This window comes from Takifugu flavidus, chromosome 10 (genome assembly GCF_003711565.1).
Source record: "Takifugu flavidus isolate HTHZ2018 chromosome 10, ASM371156v2, whole genome shotgun sequence".
NCBI classification, from domain to species: Eukaryota; Metazoa; Chordata; class Actinopteri; order Tetraodontiformes; family Tetraodontidae; genus Takifugu; species Takifugu flavidus.
The window spans coordinates 14,588,268-14,602,301 of record NC_079529.1 but is presented as its reverse complement, the minus strand read 5'-3'; the positions used below and the strand labels follow the sequence as shown (position 1 = coordinate 14,602,301).

Below are 14,034 nucleotides of genomic sequence, written 5' to 3'. Positions count from 1 at the left end.
AAATAAAACAGTATTTCCTAGCAGCTTCAAGAATTATTCTGAATAGGCACATTTTCAATGTTTAAACCTTTTTTTTCCACCCAAATGTCTAAAAATAGCACAAGTCAGTCATATATATTTAATGCTCACACTCATTACATTCCCTTCAAATATCTCCTCCCTTCTTTTCAGAGGACTAATTCTTTCTTATTAGAGCTCTCATAATGTAAATCACTTTATCCAGTCTCTGTGATGTAAGAAGCCAACCGCTGCCGGAGTCTAAATGGAGGATTAAAGAGATGTCCGTGCCTCCGTGAACGACGTCATTACCCCAGCGTCTGCGTAAGTGGGTCACCAACCGGAGCCCAGCGGATGCAGGGCCAAGTCTGACAAATGCCGGGACAAGACTCGCAATTGAGCAGCGAAAGCGAGAGCGTCGCATTAGGTGTCAGCTGCTTCACCCTCGCTCAGGAGAGTTTTCATTAACAATAGATGTCCTATGGCTATTAAAGGATTTGGCCACATGCTGCTCTTCTCTTCTCTATTGCTCTCCAGCTTTCTGTCCCACCACAAAAACCCCTTTTCTGCTTTATCTCTTCATCCCAAGAGGTACAATTAAAGTGCAAAAGATCACCAGTTGTGTGACCAGCGTGCTTTCCTGGAATACAAAATGTGCTATCTCTTCGAAACCAGGCCGAACCCTTCACCGTGGCGTGCTTGGGGATCGTTTAGAACTGATGGCTTTTGTTAGGAAGGCTGAAGAGCTCTCTTATGTTGCCCTCTGCTCTTGTGGGATGGAACAGAGCAGAGCAGAAGGAGAACAGGCTGGGATTGATGAAGCCCGTAGATGTTTTGAGCAACTAGATGTGCTCCGAGTCTTCTTGGGCCTGGATGATGAAGAGCTTTGCCCTTTTTTCACTCTCATACATCGTTATGATTATTATGTTGTGGAGAAAACAACAGTGACGGAGGAGCATTCTGCTAAGATGGCATTTGTGAAGTAAGTAGACTCGGCGAGGGATAAATATGGGCTGTAGGACGGTGCACCAGTCTTTATTATCGGCATCCAGAAACGCTTTATTACCCGCCGTCTTCTTGGCACATTTCCTTCTTTTCTCCTTTGTAATTACCACTGAGCGGGCTCAGAGAAGCGGGGTTGCGGTGAAGGTTACGTGGAACAGAACAGGGAGTGGCAACCTGCCTTGTCATTCGAAATAAATGAAGGAGCCCACAAATGGCGCCCGTCACCGCCTGTCGCATTAGAGTCACACACAGAGTGAAGGCTTGTCACTAACCACCCACTTTTCTTTTCTACCCCATCTATTTCTACATCCCATGAGCTCTATCATGCTGCCAAGGATAATCATTTGTCTCCATAGCAACCAGCACCAGGTGACAAATGGCAGTCTGGTCCCACCGCCCCCCCTACCCCCTGCCCCTTCCCTGGAGAGCACATCCCTACCCACTCCATTATATTGCTTATTTGTTCTTGAACCAATAAGGCCTCTGATCGAAATTGCTGGCCGGACTCAGCACACATCATCAGAACCGAGAGACCGGGACCATCATGGTAACAATCGCGGTAGAATACGGCGGAGGGTGGGCAACGACCCGTGCTTAACAGAGGATCCCCGATGTGTCGGCGTAACGAAGCTCTGCAGACTGTTGCTATTAATACCGTACGAGCGATTCACAAATGCACGTGTTTGGATTCCTGCTCTGCAATTTCACGACACCCACACGTAGAAAGCATAATAATATATCTCTGGCAAGTTGATTATATTGTTCACAGTCCTCAGTATACTCATAGTCCCACTGACCACATAAATCAGGGCTCAGCAATCTGAATCGTCGGCCCTGGTGGGCCAAGTCAAATGTCACTGGTGGTAAATTTAGCCATTATCCTGGGCTGGCATGATAGATTTCTACTGGTGCTCCTTCTGTATTGGCCAGGGTGAGAAACATTTCGAAAGCTGTGATAATGATAATGATTATAGACCCATAGAGCTTTTTTTTTTTTTTAGTTTTTTAAAAAAAATGTATCTTTCTTATCTTCAGAACACAGCATGTTTATTTGTTAGTGAGCTGGGGTTCAAAGAAGGAGATTAATTTCCAAATGCATTGACATCAGAATATAATAGAAAAAAATTGCCCTCGTTGTTCGTTTTTGGGGTGAGTCCAGGTTTGAGCGAGCAACCGGTGACTTTAACTCCACAAACTCAAGCGAAACGTGGATGCCACAGAAGAGCTGACGTCTAAACCCACGGTGCCAGTGTGTAGTGGAGCGTCTGAGCTGCAGGCAGATGAAGAACTTGACAGCAAGCTTGTGATTATGCACTGCGGGGGTGAACCTGCTGTCAGAATGTGTTTCATCCCCCCTCCGTGCGCTGCAGTGGTCCAGCACTGCATCATGCTGGCTGTGAAGGGCCCGGAGAACCCAGCACCGCTACGCCAGCCTCGCTCCTTGGAAGGGCTAGAAGTTGGAAGGATAGCTTCGTCCAGAAAGAGCCTAAATGTGTGACCTTGGCTAATTCACACGCGTCTTTTACCGTAAAGTGAGAGCGATGGTTTAGTTTGACCGGTGGGAGAACGGAGTGGAGGGAGGCACGGCTGTAGTTCGTCCATCGTTCCTTCAGTTGGAACACCTGCTGAGGAAAGATTAGCGCATGATAACAGGACATGAAAGTGAGAGTTTGTCCCCCGAGGGAAGTTCTGCTTGGATAGGACACTATCGAGCACGTCATCCTTGGGATTATAGTCGCAATGATGAGATCCTGGATGTGAAATACATGATGATGCCGGAGGGATTATATGGGCTCATAACTCTGTTCCATGTTACATTTCAATCAGGGCCTGGTGGCGGGATGGGGTTCGTATTTGCCGTGCGGGGATGAACTCCCAGAAAAGCGCCACGTTGTTTTCTTTTTGCTATTTTTGACAGTGATTTGGAATCTTTAATCTACGCGTTTCTATAATCTGTGATGACTACAGCCATGACGTCTCAGCAGGGACACATGGCACTTGTAGTAATCAGTGTGTATTTTAATCACAGGCACTTCCTGTCCAGCCCTTAAGCTCGCGCGAAGAGGCAGATTTGGGTGAAGGAGTATTCATTTAAAGAACTCTAAGCTTTGGAACCCCCCCCCCCACCCCCATGATGTCTTCCACTGACTCTCCTTGCCGAGACATCAATTGTCTTTGAATGTGTCCAGCACATCTTGGACAGCTCCGCAGTGCCAATCAGCAGCTTTGTTTTCCCTCAACCTGCCAGCCAAAAGGGCGCATTTAGCTTTAGCAGATTTAGCTTTTGTTACTCCAGAGGAAGTGTGTCCACTGGTGGTGGGCTTCCTAACTTGAAGCGACTGACCTGGTGCTGGGAGAGAAACCGAGCTTGGCAGTAGCAGAGATTGACCTCAGCAGCTTGCAGTGACTCTTAATCTCATGTGCATACGCACACACACTCACACTCACACTGTCACCCTCCTCCACTCTCTCCGTATCGTCTTGCCTGCGCTGCGTCTCTGTTGAGGGGCGGTGCGTTAAAGTGGCCACAGGATGAATGAGCGAAATTCCATGAAATGAACTCGCTCTACCTGTGAATTCTTCTGGACGCCACCGGGGTGAAGCTGTGTGTTTCAGTCTAGTGTTTGCATGTTTTCCGTCTGGCTGCGTGGCTTTATTCCAGTTATTCTGATTTGCTCCCATATTATGCTGATTGGAGATTCTATAATTGCCTGTTGGTAGGTTTCCAGTGCTGCTGTGCGTCATAGTCAGTTCTTCAGCGCTCACTTCACTCTATTTTCAGTCTTAATTTCCTTTGGAACATTGTTATTCTGTGTCATTTTTTCCCCACTGCTTTTCATTATTTTCCTTGTCCTCCAATAACTGGCAGCATCAGTTCAGACTGTTTTTCCATGTTGCCTAAAGTTCGTCTTCACGTCATCCAATATTGCCTCACCCTTTATTTTATCAACATGCCATCCTTCCCTCTTTGGTCCCAACAACTGTGACGCTCATAGGTGGTGGTACTGGACTTGAAAATTGAATAAATAGAAGCACTTCGCAACGATTCTCTGACCTGCGGGAGAACGTTTGGCAGAAAGTGATTAGAAGTGGCCAGCAGTCACCATTGGTGCAGCTGAGCAAGAGCAACGCAGGAAGTTTGCAGCTCTTTGAGGGAGCAGGAGGGAGCGGCTCAGGTCTGCGCAGACCTGAGCTCGGCCTGGACCTGTAAGATGCTGCGCTGGCATCGCCTATTGCTGTGTGGTGGAATGCAGACAGGTTCCCCTTGGCTGCCCCATTCAGGCCTATTCAATCAAGCAACCTCTGCAGCCGGCTCGCTAACAAATACCTCCACCTATTTGGTTGCTGTTTCTAAGGCGAAGCTGTGGTTGTGGGATGGAGGGGGATGAAGGATCATGCTCCTGTATGTGAGATGAGCCACCCTTAAACCACCATATTTGTTTTTAAGTAAAAATGTCAGTTCTTTACAGCTTGTGACTTCCAAAATTAAAGCTTGAATTCTTTTCTCACGTTCATTTAACCCAAATGCCCAAAAGCTTTGTTATTAAGCTTTGAAGAAATGGAGCTAAAAGCTGAATTTGTGTATATAAAAAATGTTTCATATTCTTTAATCGGGCCCTCCCTATTTTTAACACACGGGAAAGCTCTCTTTGGATGCTCTAATTGGATGTTCTACGCTTTATTCCTTGTTTATCATTAGAGGAGATAAATTGGGTGCGCAAGATGTGTAGTGCTGCCTCATTTCAGCACAGAAATAAATAACTGGGCAGCAAACCTTGCGAGGAATGACTTTTCAACCTGTTTCTGGAATCGTAGAGATTGACCCTTAAAAACTTTGAACATAAAAAAGAAGTTGCCCTGCTGACTCAATATTTTGAACACCTTTTCTCCTCATTTATTCGATAGGATGATGTTGTGCGACCTAATGATGAAATGATTCTGCGGGGCCCTGGCTTAGTGTCTTTATCATATTCTTAATCACATCCTGTAGCTTTAGCTGTCACCACTAATCAAGTCTGCCGCTCTGACTGAGCATTAGACGTACTGTATGACCCCCCCACAACCACCACCGCCGCCTCTGTGTCTGCTGATCAATGTGAGAGAGGCATTTGGGACGGGCAGGAAACGAGAGGTTCAATAACACTGACACTGTGTGCGGTATGTAATCTCAATTCGGAGGCTGTCATATCAGACAGGCCTGCAGCAGTGACGTGCGGCACTCTTCCAGAGTGGCAAATGAGATTACCGCAATTAGATTGATGTGTGTGCCTCACAAAGTGCCTCTAATCAGGCCTGGACAGCATGCATTATTTTATTTGTCTGGTTGTATCAGGTGTTTGAAGGTGTGCTGGAACCATTTGTTAATTATTCCTCGTAAAAGCTAATTTATCATTTTATCTAGCTGGATTTCAATTAGCATAAACACTGGTTATTTTGTAATGACTTTGGCAGCACAAATGTTTTAGCACCAACGTCATTACTGTGTTCCTCTGTGGTATTTATCCACTTTCCTGCTGTGTTTATTATGGAGTCACAGGCCATCGAAGCATGTTCGCAGAAGCTGAATGACGTCTTGTGGGTATTCCTTTACTCCACACGCACATGTTTTCTTTCAGCGTTTTCTTTCCTTTTGCTCGATCTTTCCTCTTCAGAAAAGGTGTGATTACGACAGAATACTACAGACAGCCCCCACCTTTCCAGTTCTTATACATTACTACGTACAGATGCAGGTCTAACTAACCCCATCAAGTTTTTCCTACTTCCAATTTTTTTGAAATTCGATTCTAATTTGTTAGTGTGACCCATATATAGCCCAAGAAGGGGATGCATAAAAAATATAAATATTTTAAATAAAAGATTTTAAATCCCTTTGATAAATGTAGTAATTAAACACAGTATAGTTCCTAATGATAATGTGTAATTTAAAAAAAAGGTACGGGTAGACTTGATTTATGGGAGCAGCTTCATCTCTAGGTAATAAATCATAATATAATGATATGAAATTAATAAATATTTTAAATTTGAATATATGAATTTATTTCAGTCAGTGCTATATTTTATCTCTGCCCAAAACTTGCCTCAAACTCTACATTTGAGTACTAGATTCTTTTAAATGTGCAGGCCTGTAAAATAGCTCTAATATATGTGAGTAACCTGAAATTCCATAGAGATATGCAGACGGGGTCCCCCCCCCAGTCCACAGAGAGATGGGCGGTTTTCTGAGCTGTCCTTTGTTTATCCTCCATCGCTCTTGTCTGGACAGTGGTGCTACATCAGTGTCTAGACCACAACACAGCTTTGCATGTTCCGTGGAGTCCGGTCAGCTTTCCTTGGCTTTGTGTTTCAAACATCTCAATAAGAAGACCTCTCCCCATCTCTCTTTCTGTCAACATTCAGCTCTACTGTGGATTACACACTGTGTAGTTTGCCGGCTGCAGGTCTTCTTTTGAGGGAAATCGTGGAGATACAGTTTATCACCCGTAAAGAGAGCAAATTAGCTGACTAGAATGAAAGCAGGGAGTCATCGGAACACAGTAACGAGCCTGGCGTATGCACCCTTTGGTCTGTAATAATCACGTTTAACACTGATAATTGAGGGATTAGATTCCCTCCACTTACCCCTTGTAGCTTATATTTGCTAATACTTTTGAGGGTCTTAATGGAAGCTCACTGCAAATTTAGCAGAGTCGATTTCCCTTTGGTGATTTCGTGGTTTGGCTGTCAGGTTGTTGGAATGAGAACAAACGCAAGCGACTAAAAAAGTGATAGAACTCAGTGGCGTACTCTAACCAATGGAAGCGAGTCTGCTTATTGGACAAGTTCACAGAGTTCTGAAGAACATTCAGGTTTACGCAGGGTCTGTTTATCAGGAGTAGTAACAACTTTATACGTTATATAAATGCAATTTACTAATGAGGCCACCAGGGGGCGATCTAGAGAAAAAATCCCCTTTTTCATTGTTCATTTTTCAAGCGACACATCAATAACAGCTTCTGTCATGATGAGAAAATGTATGTGTGTCTTAATTATGTCATGTCAACCATTAGTTGAATTCTGTAAACCAAAATCCATAACTGCTATTTATCTCAGATTTGTTGCTTTAAGGTTCTGAAGCGCCTCTATCAACCCATTTGGGAGGGAGTCCATCTTGACTAACGTGGCTTTTTTTACTTTCTCATAACACTTTTCATGTTGTACCTGCAAAAGCGGCGCAATCCCACCCTCATTAAGACCCCATTCTCCCCGGCCGCTTCAAAATACTCTCCATAAAAAAAGGTCCTCTCCCTAACTCGTCCTCTCAGTGCGTTTTATCTGGGCTCCTAACGTTGTGCCTGGAATAGCAAACAGCAAGATATCATTAACATCACACAGATACACTGACTCACTAACCCCATCGTTCTGCTGCCAGGTAGCATTAGTGCTAACAAGATGCTCACTGCCCTGACCATTGATAATTGGATACTGGCAACCACTGGTAACACAGCAGCATAATTAATGTGAATCCAGTCTCTGCATCAATTAAATTCCCTTCGATGACGTTAACAGGGTGACTTTTTGACCACATCTATTACATTTTATTCCTTTAGTTCCTCGTGCCATGAGACTGGAGCTAAAATGAGACATCTCTGATTTGTTGTTTTCCCACAGGTGCATTAAAACGCTCCGTCTCTATGTCAGATTCTTCATATCTTGTTAAGTCTATTCCACTTTTAACTCACTTAGGCCATCGAATTTACCACGAGCCTCCGAACGTGTTTCAGGAATATGGACGCACCTTTTGCATATGCATTAAGAACACAAACACGTTAGTGAAATGAGATTAGTGCAGAGATGTGGCCTCCAAAATTACTCCTGAGAGATGGCGCAGAATGCTCTCGCTCGCTCAATCACTCACTCACACACACTCACACACATACACACACACACACACAGACACACACACACACACACACTTTCAGGACTGCGCGCCAAGTGAGCCCCGTCTGAACGTGGAAGCAGCTCTTGGTTTTCTGCAGATCGACTCTAGAACCACCAGCTGCTTTAGTAAAACCACGGTTGTTAATATCCTGCTGCCAATTCCTGGTTATTTGCAAGTTATCAAATGATAAAAAGCGAGGTGGGTGCAGTGAACCTGACATCAAGTTTTTCCAGACTTGTTCTGGGGATGAAAAGATTAGTTCTGTCGGCTCTCTTTTAAGTTTATTTTCTCCTTTTTTTTGTGTACCTATAATGAAGTTTTTTCATCACATTTTTTATTGGCTTTCCTAAGAAACATAAATTAATTATGTGGGACATTAAAATGCACAGGATTTCCATTTCAAAAAGAGCCCAAAGCAGGTTTATCAGAGCTCGTACATAGAGTGGAGCGCACTTATTGCTCCTGTCTTTGGCGGATCCCTCAAGATTTCTTGCATTTGTGGCAGGGCGATGCAGAAATGAATAAGGCTCTGGACCCTGGAAGCTGAAGCGGTGTACCATGATAGATTGATCTGCTCTATCAATCCTCAGACTCAATCAATCATCGGAGTTGTGGTGCCGTTTTTAGTGGAATTCGGCCACACTTGGCTGCGTCGCCTGGAGCCGCAGTAGCGCAGCCTCTGGAGTTGGGTAACCAGATTGCTTTAGATATGTGGCTACAGTCCTCCTTTCAGTTGTCACCATCACTATATGTCATCAAACACAGATAAAGTTGCTTCGAAACAGAACTTTAATACTCTCCCCAGTTATCGAGTCGAGGTTTAGGAAGCTCCAAAAAAGTCCCAGCTTTTTTCTGAAGCAGAAAAAGCAGCAGCAGCAGCAGGAAGCGATTGGGCTGCGCTACAGTTGGATGCTGCTAACAACCTGAACACATTAGCTCGGAAGCATATGCTTGTCTTGCTTCAGGCTGGTACACACTGCTATCGTGCACAATAGCATGAACCGCCAGTATTTTGTGACCTTCGTGGCAAGAAATGTACTGTGAATCTGTACTGAATCGAACTGTACAGAAACCTTGATGTAACGAAATGCAAAATTTTAAGAAACTGGCAACATCAATAATAGTAATTTAACAAAATCTTATCAAAAACTTATCAACAAAGAACTGTTGTAGAAATGAAGTCAGCCAGATTAGAACAACAGATTTGCTAAAGTTTGTTCATCAAAACAAGCAAAATTATTAACTTTAATAGTTTTATTGTATGTTTTAAAATGTTGGCTTGGCAAAATGCAGCAAAAGAACCTGCCTTAGCTACTCTTGAAATGGAACCTCCCCACACCAGGTTGCTGTATAGTTGCATCAGAATACCTATTCTTTATGCTATTTTTCTCCATCACTTCATATTCTACCAGCTATTGCATATTTTTAAATAAGCAGCATTCTGCACCCCTGAAGGATTAAGCTCACGTTCATTTCAATCTCAGTTGTGTGTGAATTAAAATTGCAAACATAATTTGCCTTTAAAGTCACCCACAGTCATTCATTAAGGATGATGTTTAGTTTTCCTTTGTGCCATGTTGTCTCTGTGAGGTGCCGCTGCCGCTGCACATTTGGTCATACCAGATTAGAAATGGAAATAAACATCCCCGAAGGATTTTTTTATTTATTTAGTTCGTCAGAAGAAATTAATAGCTCCGAACATGATTTGGAGGGAGTTACTGTAGCTGCACACAAAGACAAGTTTCCTGAATGGAGCTGACTGTCATGATAATCTGGGAGCAGCTATTCAACTGGATCAGCTCCCATCAGTTCTTCGATGTTTTGACTGAGGCTATTTGATGCTTTTATTTTGTTGTTTATCTAGAAAAAAAAACCCTACACTTTGAGTATTAACATGTAACTTCACTGCAGCAATTATGGAAACTGAGAGTGTAATGTCACTTCCTGTCATCTCGCCAATAATCAAACATTAAGGGAGCTGTTTTGACAATCTTCTGAGTGCTGCTCAAGAGGCACCATCATTGGAGGGTGGGTGTATGCTGTGCCGTTTGCCAGTATGCCATCCCTCATCACTTCACAAGGCAGAGGTGCTTGGGTGTAGTTGATATAATGGCCTGTACATTTAGATCTGCTGGCAACAAAGCTTCTCATTTATGACACAACACAACTTTTCAGATATGTTTCTAATGTGTTGCATTTTTGCCCTTCCTAGTGTGTGTATGTGTGTGTGTGTGTGTGTGTGCGCGCGCGTGCGTTACCTTGATCATATAGGTCAAAAGTAAAATGTACTAAAAGAACTGTTTTTTGTGCATTTCCATATTATCATTTTGTTGCTATAAAGTTAGAAAATGAGAGCAAATACTGTGGATAAATTATACACATGCATAATTAATCATCAGAAAGAAGATTGCAGTGTTGACGCTTGGCAGCTGATTGTTAAAGCAACCACATTCCAAAGCGTTAATATGCTACATTTAAATTTCATATATTTATTGGGTGCTGATTGAAACCGTCCCCCAGCGGTTTTCAGAGGTACTGCAACGTGATGTACGACACCCAGGTTTTTCTTTTCCTGACATGTGACAGGTTTCAAATACTTCCAATGACTCACAAAAAAGAACAATAATGGAGATTAATGTGTTGAAGGTTTGACTGAACAGGCTCTAATTTTACATCTCTTTCACTGTTCAGGTGGTCTGAGAGGAGCCTCCATCATTGACTCACTGGACACGTTGTACATTATGGGACTGATGGATGAATACAACGACGCTAAAGAGTGGGTAAAAACCAGCCTGGATCTCAACTCGGTGAGGAGAATTGTTTTTTCCCTTTTATCTGCCTTCTTATCTTGGCTGCAGTGGTTCACACACACTGTTTATCTGGAGTCCAACATCATCTTAATTAATGTAGCCCTTCAGTTTCCTACTACTTTTAAATCACTGTTGGTGCACACACATGCACGCCTTCTTGTGTGCCCACGGGATGGCTCGTGCTTTCGGTGGTCTGGTCTTTTGGATGCAAATGAATATTAAGTTTGAGAGGAACTGCAGCTGTTGTCTGTGGACGGCCTCCGTAAAGGCCAGGAGCAGCAGCCACCAACCAAGCAGCTGCAGCGTCCTCAGACATCATCATAATGTGACAATTTATGATCTTTCCAACTGGTTTAAAGGGAAGTCATTTACATAATCTAGTTTTGGGCTGTTTTCTGTCTCACGAGACCATTTCGAATGCCGAAGTTATTAAAAAACGTAGTGACAACCTCTGCAGGCAGCCTGTGAGATCAGAGCCGGTTCAGCGTGCGCTGTCATTTGATTCACACTGGGGAAGTCCACGTTAGATTTTTACTAGCTGAGAGGATGCTCCAGAAGAAAGTTTCATCATTTGGATACTGAAGATCTTAGTTGGTAGCTATGAGGGCATTCATTATAAAAAAAGAAAAACAGGATTAAATATTAAACAAAAACCCTGAATCTCCCACTGGAATCATCACTGGAATTATCTGCGAATATCTTGAGAAGTTCCTCTGAATGTCCTAATTATATCAAAATAGCATTTAAGGAAACATTATCGGATTAGAGCCAGTGAGGAAATGTAGCACTTAGAGTGTATTTAAACCCCAAACACTTTTTGGGATTTACAGAAAAATAGGACTTAATAATTGGATGCGTGCATGTGGATTACGATGACATGGTTCCTTTCGTTTTCTTTTGTTTTCAGTGCTAACAAAAATAAGCACGAGCCCTTTGACAACAACAAATACAAATAAACGCGTGTTCCTGCTAGCATGCACAAAATATGTGTAAAATTCTTACCAGGAAGAGTAAAGGCTAAGGGATATTAACCTTTGACCTCTGACCATCAAAATTGTGTCCCTGGGAAGCCGAGCCGGAGTGAAGGAACATATTCAGCGAGAGTCGGGAGCGTGCTAAACACGCTTTCAGCGCTGTCTTCATCCAGCACATGAAGCATGGCGACAGGTGGCGCGTGCCATGTGCACAGTGAAGCCAGGACATGTTAGCAATAGCATCAGCTCCGTCAGCTGCTTTCACACCGCACCGATTTCTCAATTCCAGTCCCTTTGAAGCCACATCGGGCTGAAAAAACGGAAAAAGGGACTTTTAAAAATTCCAATTCAACGATAAAGTCAATGCGAGTCTACAAAATACATAAACAGCCATGAGGGGCGTGTCGACAAGTCCAAATTTAGGCCGTTCAACATCAAAAGCATCAAGATGTTTTTTTTATTTTACAAAAATTACACAGGGGAGACTGGAAACATTCATTTGGAATACAGCTTAAATCTGGTCAGGATCACTCTGATCACACAGCCAATTATGGGGTGGATGCCAGTGCTCGCTACCACTGTAATTTACCACACACTGTTGCTTAAATCATGAATAAGTAGCTGTCTGATTCCTCAGGCTGTCAGGAACATCACATTCCTCCGCTCTTTCTTCTCCAGTGACGTGTTGACGTGTGCTAGCGGCTGAGTCGGCTATGGAGATCTTATCTGTAGAGCTTCTGATCAACTCCTTCCTCATTCGTGAGAGACTAATAAAATGTAATTGGACTTGCGTTTTGGCCTGTAATTCCCACATCCTGCCTCTCAAATGACATTAGTTCTTGTTTCATCAGTGTAATTTCATCCCTCCATATCACTTATTATCTGCGTCAGCGCTTCTTTAACGCCATTAGAGTGGTTTGACGCAAGTGCTCCCATCTCTTCCATCTGGAATTATTGGATATCGGGATATCAGGTCATCTCGGTGAGAAGAGACAAGTTGATGAAGTCTCTGCAATGTTGATGCATGTGGAAAAAGACTTCAGCGCTATATTGAGTGACTTTATGATGGACGAGTGTCGACAAGAGCAGTGACAACATGAATCACATGGCGGCCCCAACTAAATGGCGGCCGTAGCTGAAGGGTGGCGGTGATGGCTGAGCACGCAGCCGCCATCCTTCACCCAGGCCACCACAGCAGCATATCAAGATGGGGCAGATTTCAGGCCTCATCCTTTAGCAGCAGGTCTGAGTTTTAGTTTAGGAAGTAGTTGAGTGATCTCAGAGTTGGAAAATATAACCTTAAAGTCAAAGTTGTGACTGGAACACATCACTGGACATCGGATTCATGGAGGAATCAATGTATCCAAGGACACTCTATACATTATTGATATCTGTATTCATTTATATATTATGTTATATGTTTTACAATGATGCAACACTCTCGGAACTTAACTCTGCTAACAACAGCAGCAGCTATGTGAGTAAGTACATTATCCGTTGGTGGAAGTTACAGATGGCTCAGAGCACCTACAGCTCCATGATCTAAGCACTTTCATTCACTTCAGGTCTCATTTTTATTCTCTTTAAATATCTTTATCTGTGGATGTCATGGAGTTCTTTCTTGAAAGAGCAAAAAGATCTTCCCAGAGGACAAGTTTGCTGCTCGTGACAGAGTACACTCTGGTTGCAATAAAGCAGTTGTAAACCCTTTCTTTTAAAGGTGCTCTTATTGCTATTCACAATCATCCTTGGTACATTAAAGATGTACTAAATTGTAGGTGATAACTCCATTCAGCACGTCTTTAGATTGTTAAAAACGTCACAAGGTGCCATGGTTACGTGTGACCATATTTATTTTGTTGGGAGAACTCACATGTGGTGTGTGTCAGCTTTAATGATTTTAATCTTATTGTTGTTTATAGATGAAGCAGTCTTCCTGCACGGCTGTTTATGGCTCCCACAAAGCCTCTTCAGCCTCAGCAGCAATATGTTCTGAGTCGCTAATGTGACAAATCCTTCAAACTCTTCATCTTCACTCTTCATATAGGTCCACGAATATGCATGAAACACACACACACACACACACACACACACAAACACACGCACGCACACAGCTCCTCTGATATGGAATGCTGTCAAGGGGGTTTTTGCCTTGGGATGTGGACAAACCCGCCAAAATGTGGGGAAACGCATAAACAAGACAAAATCTACAAATTGGAGCCCAATATATTTATGTCTAATACAGCACACCTGAACCAAACCAAAGCTAAAGATGGTCACAGATGTTTGCCGACTGAACAGAACACCTCCAAAACTCCAGGCCTCATTT

General features: G+C 43.2%; 1 protein-coding gene across 2 annotated transcripts in view; it reads left to right on the top strand.

Annotated features, from left to right (window-relative positions):
* The window catches only part of LOC130532885 (mannosyl-oligosaccharide 1,2-alpha-mannosidase IA), a 129,313-nt gene that overhangs the window by 62,418 nt on the left and 52,861 nt on the right, over positions 1 to 14,034 (top strand). For both annotated transcript variants that reach the window (XM_057045806.1, XM_057045807.1), the window contains exon 3: positions 10,613 to 10,728. In XM_057045806.1, coding sequence (XP_056901786.1) covers positions 10,613 to 10,728 — 116 coding nt within the window. The remainder of the gene's footprint in view (positions 1 to 10,612; positions 10,729 to 14,034) is intronic.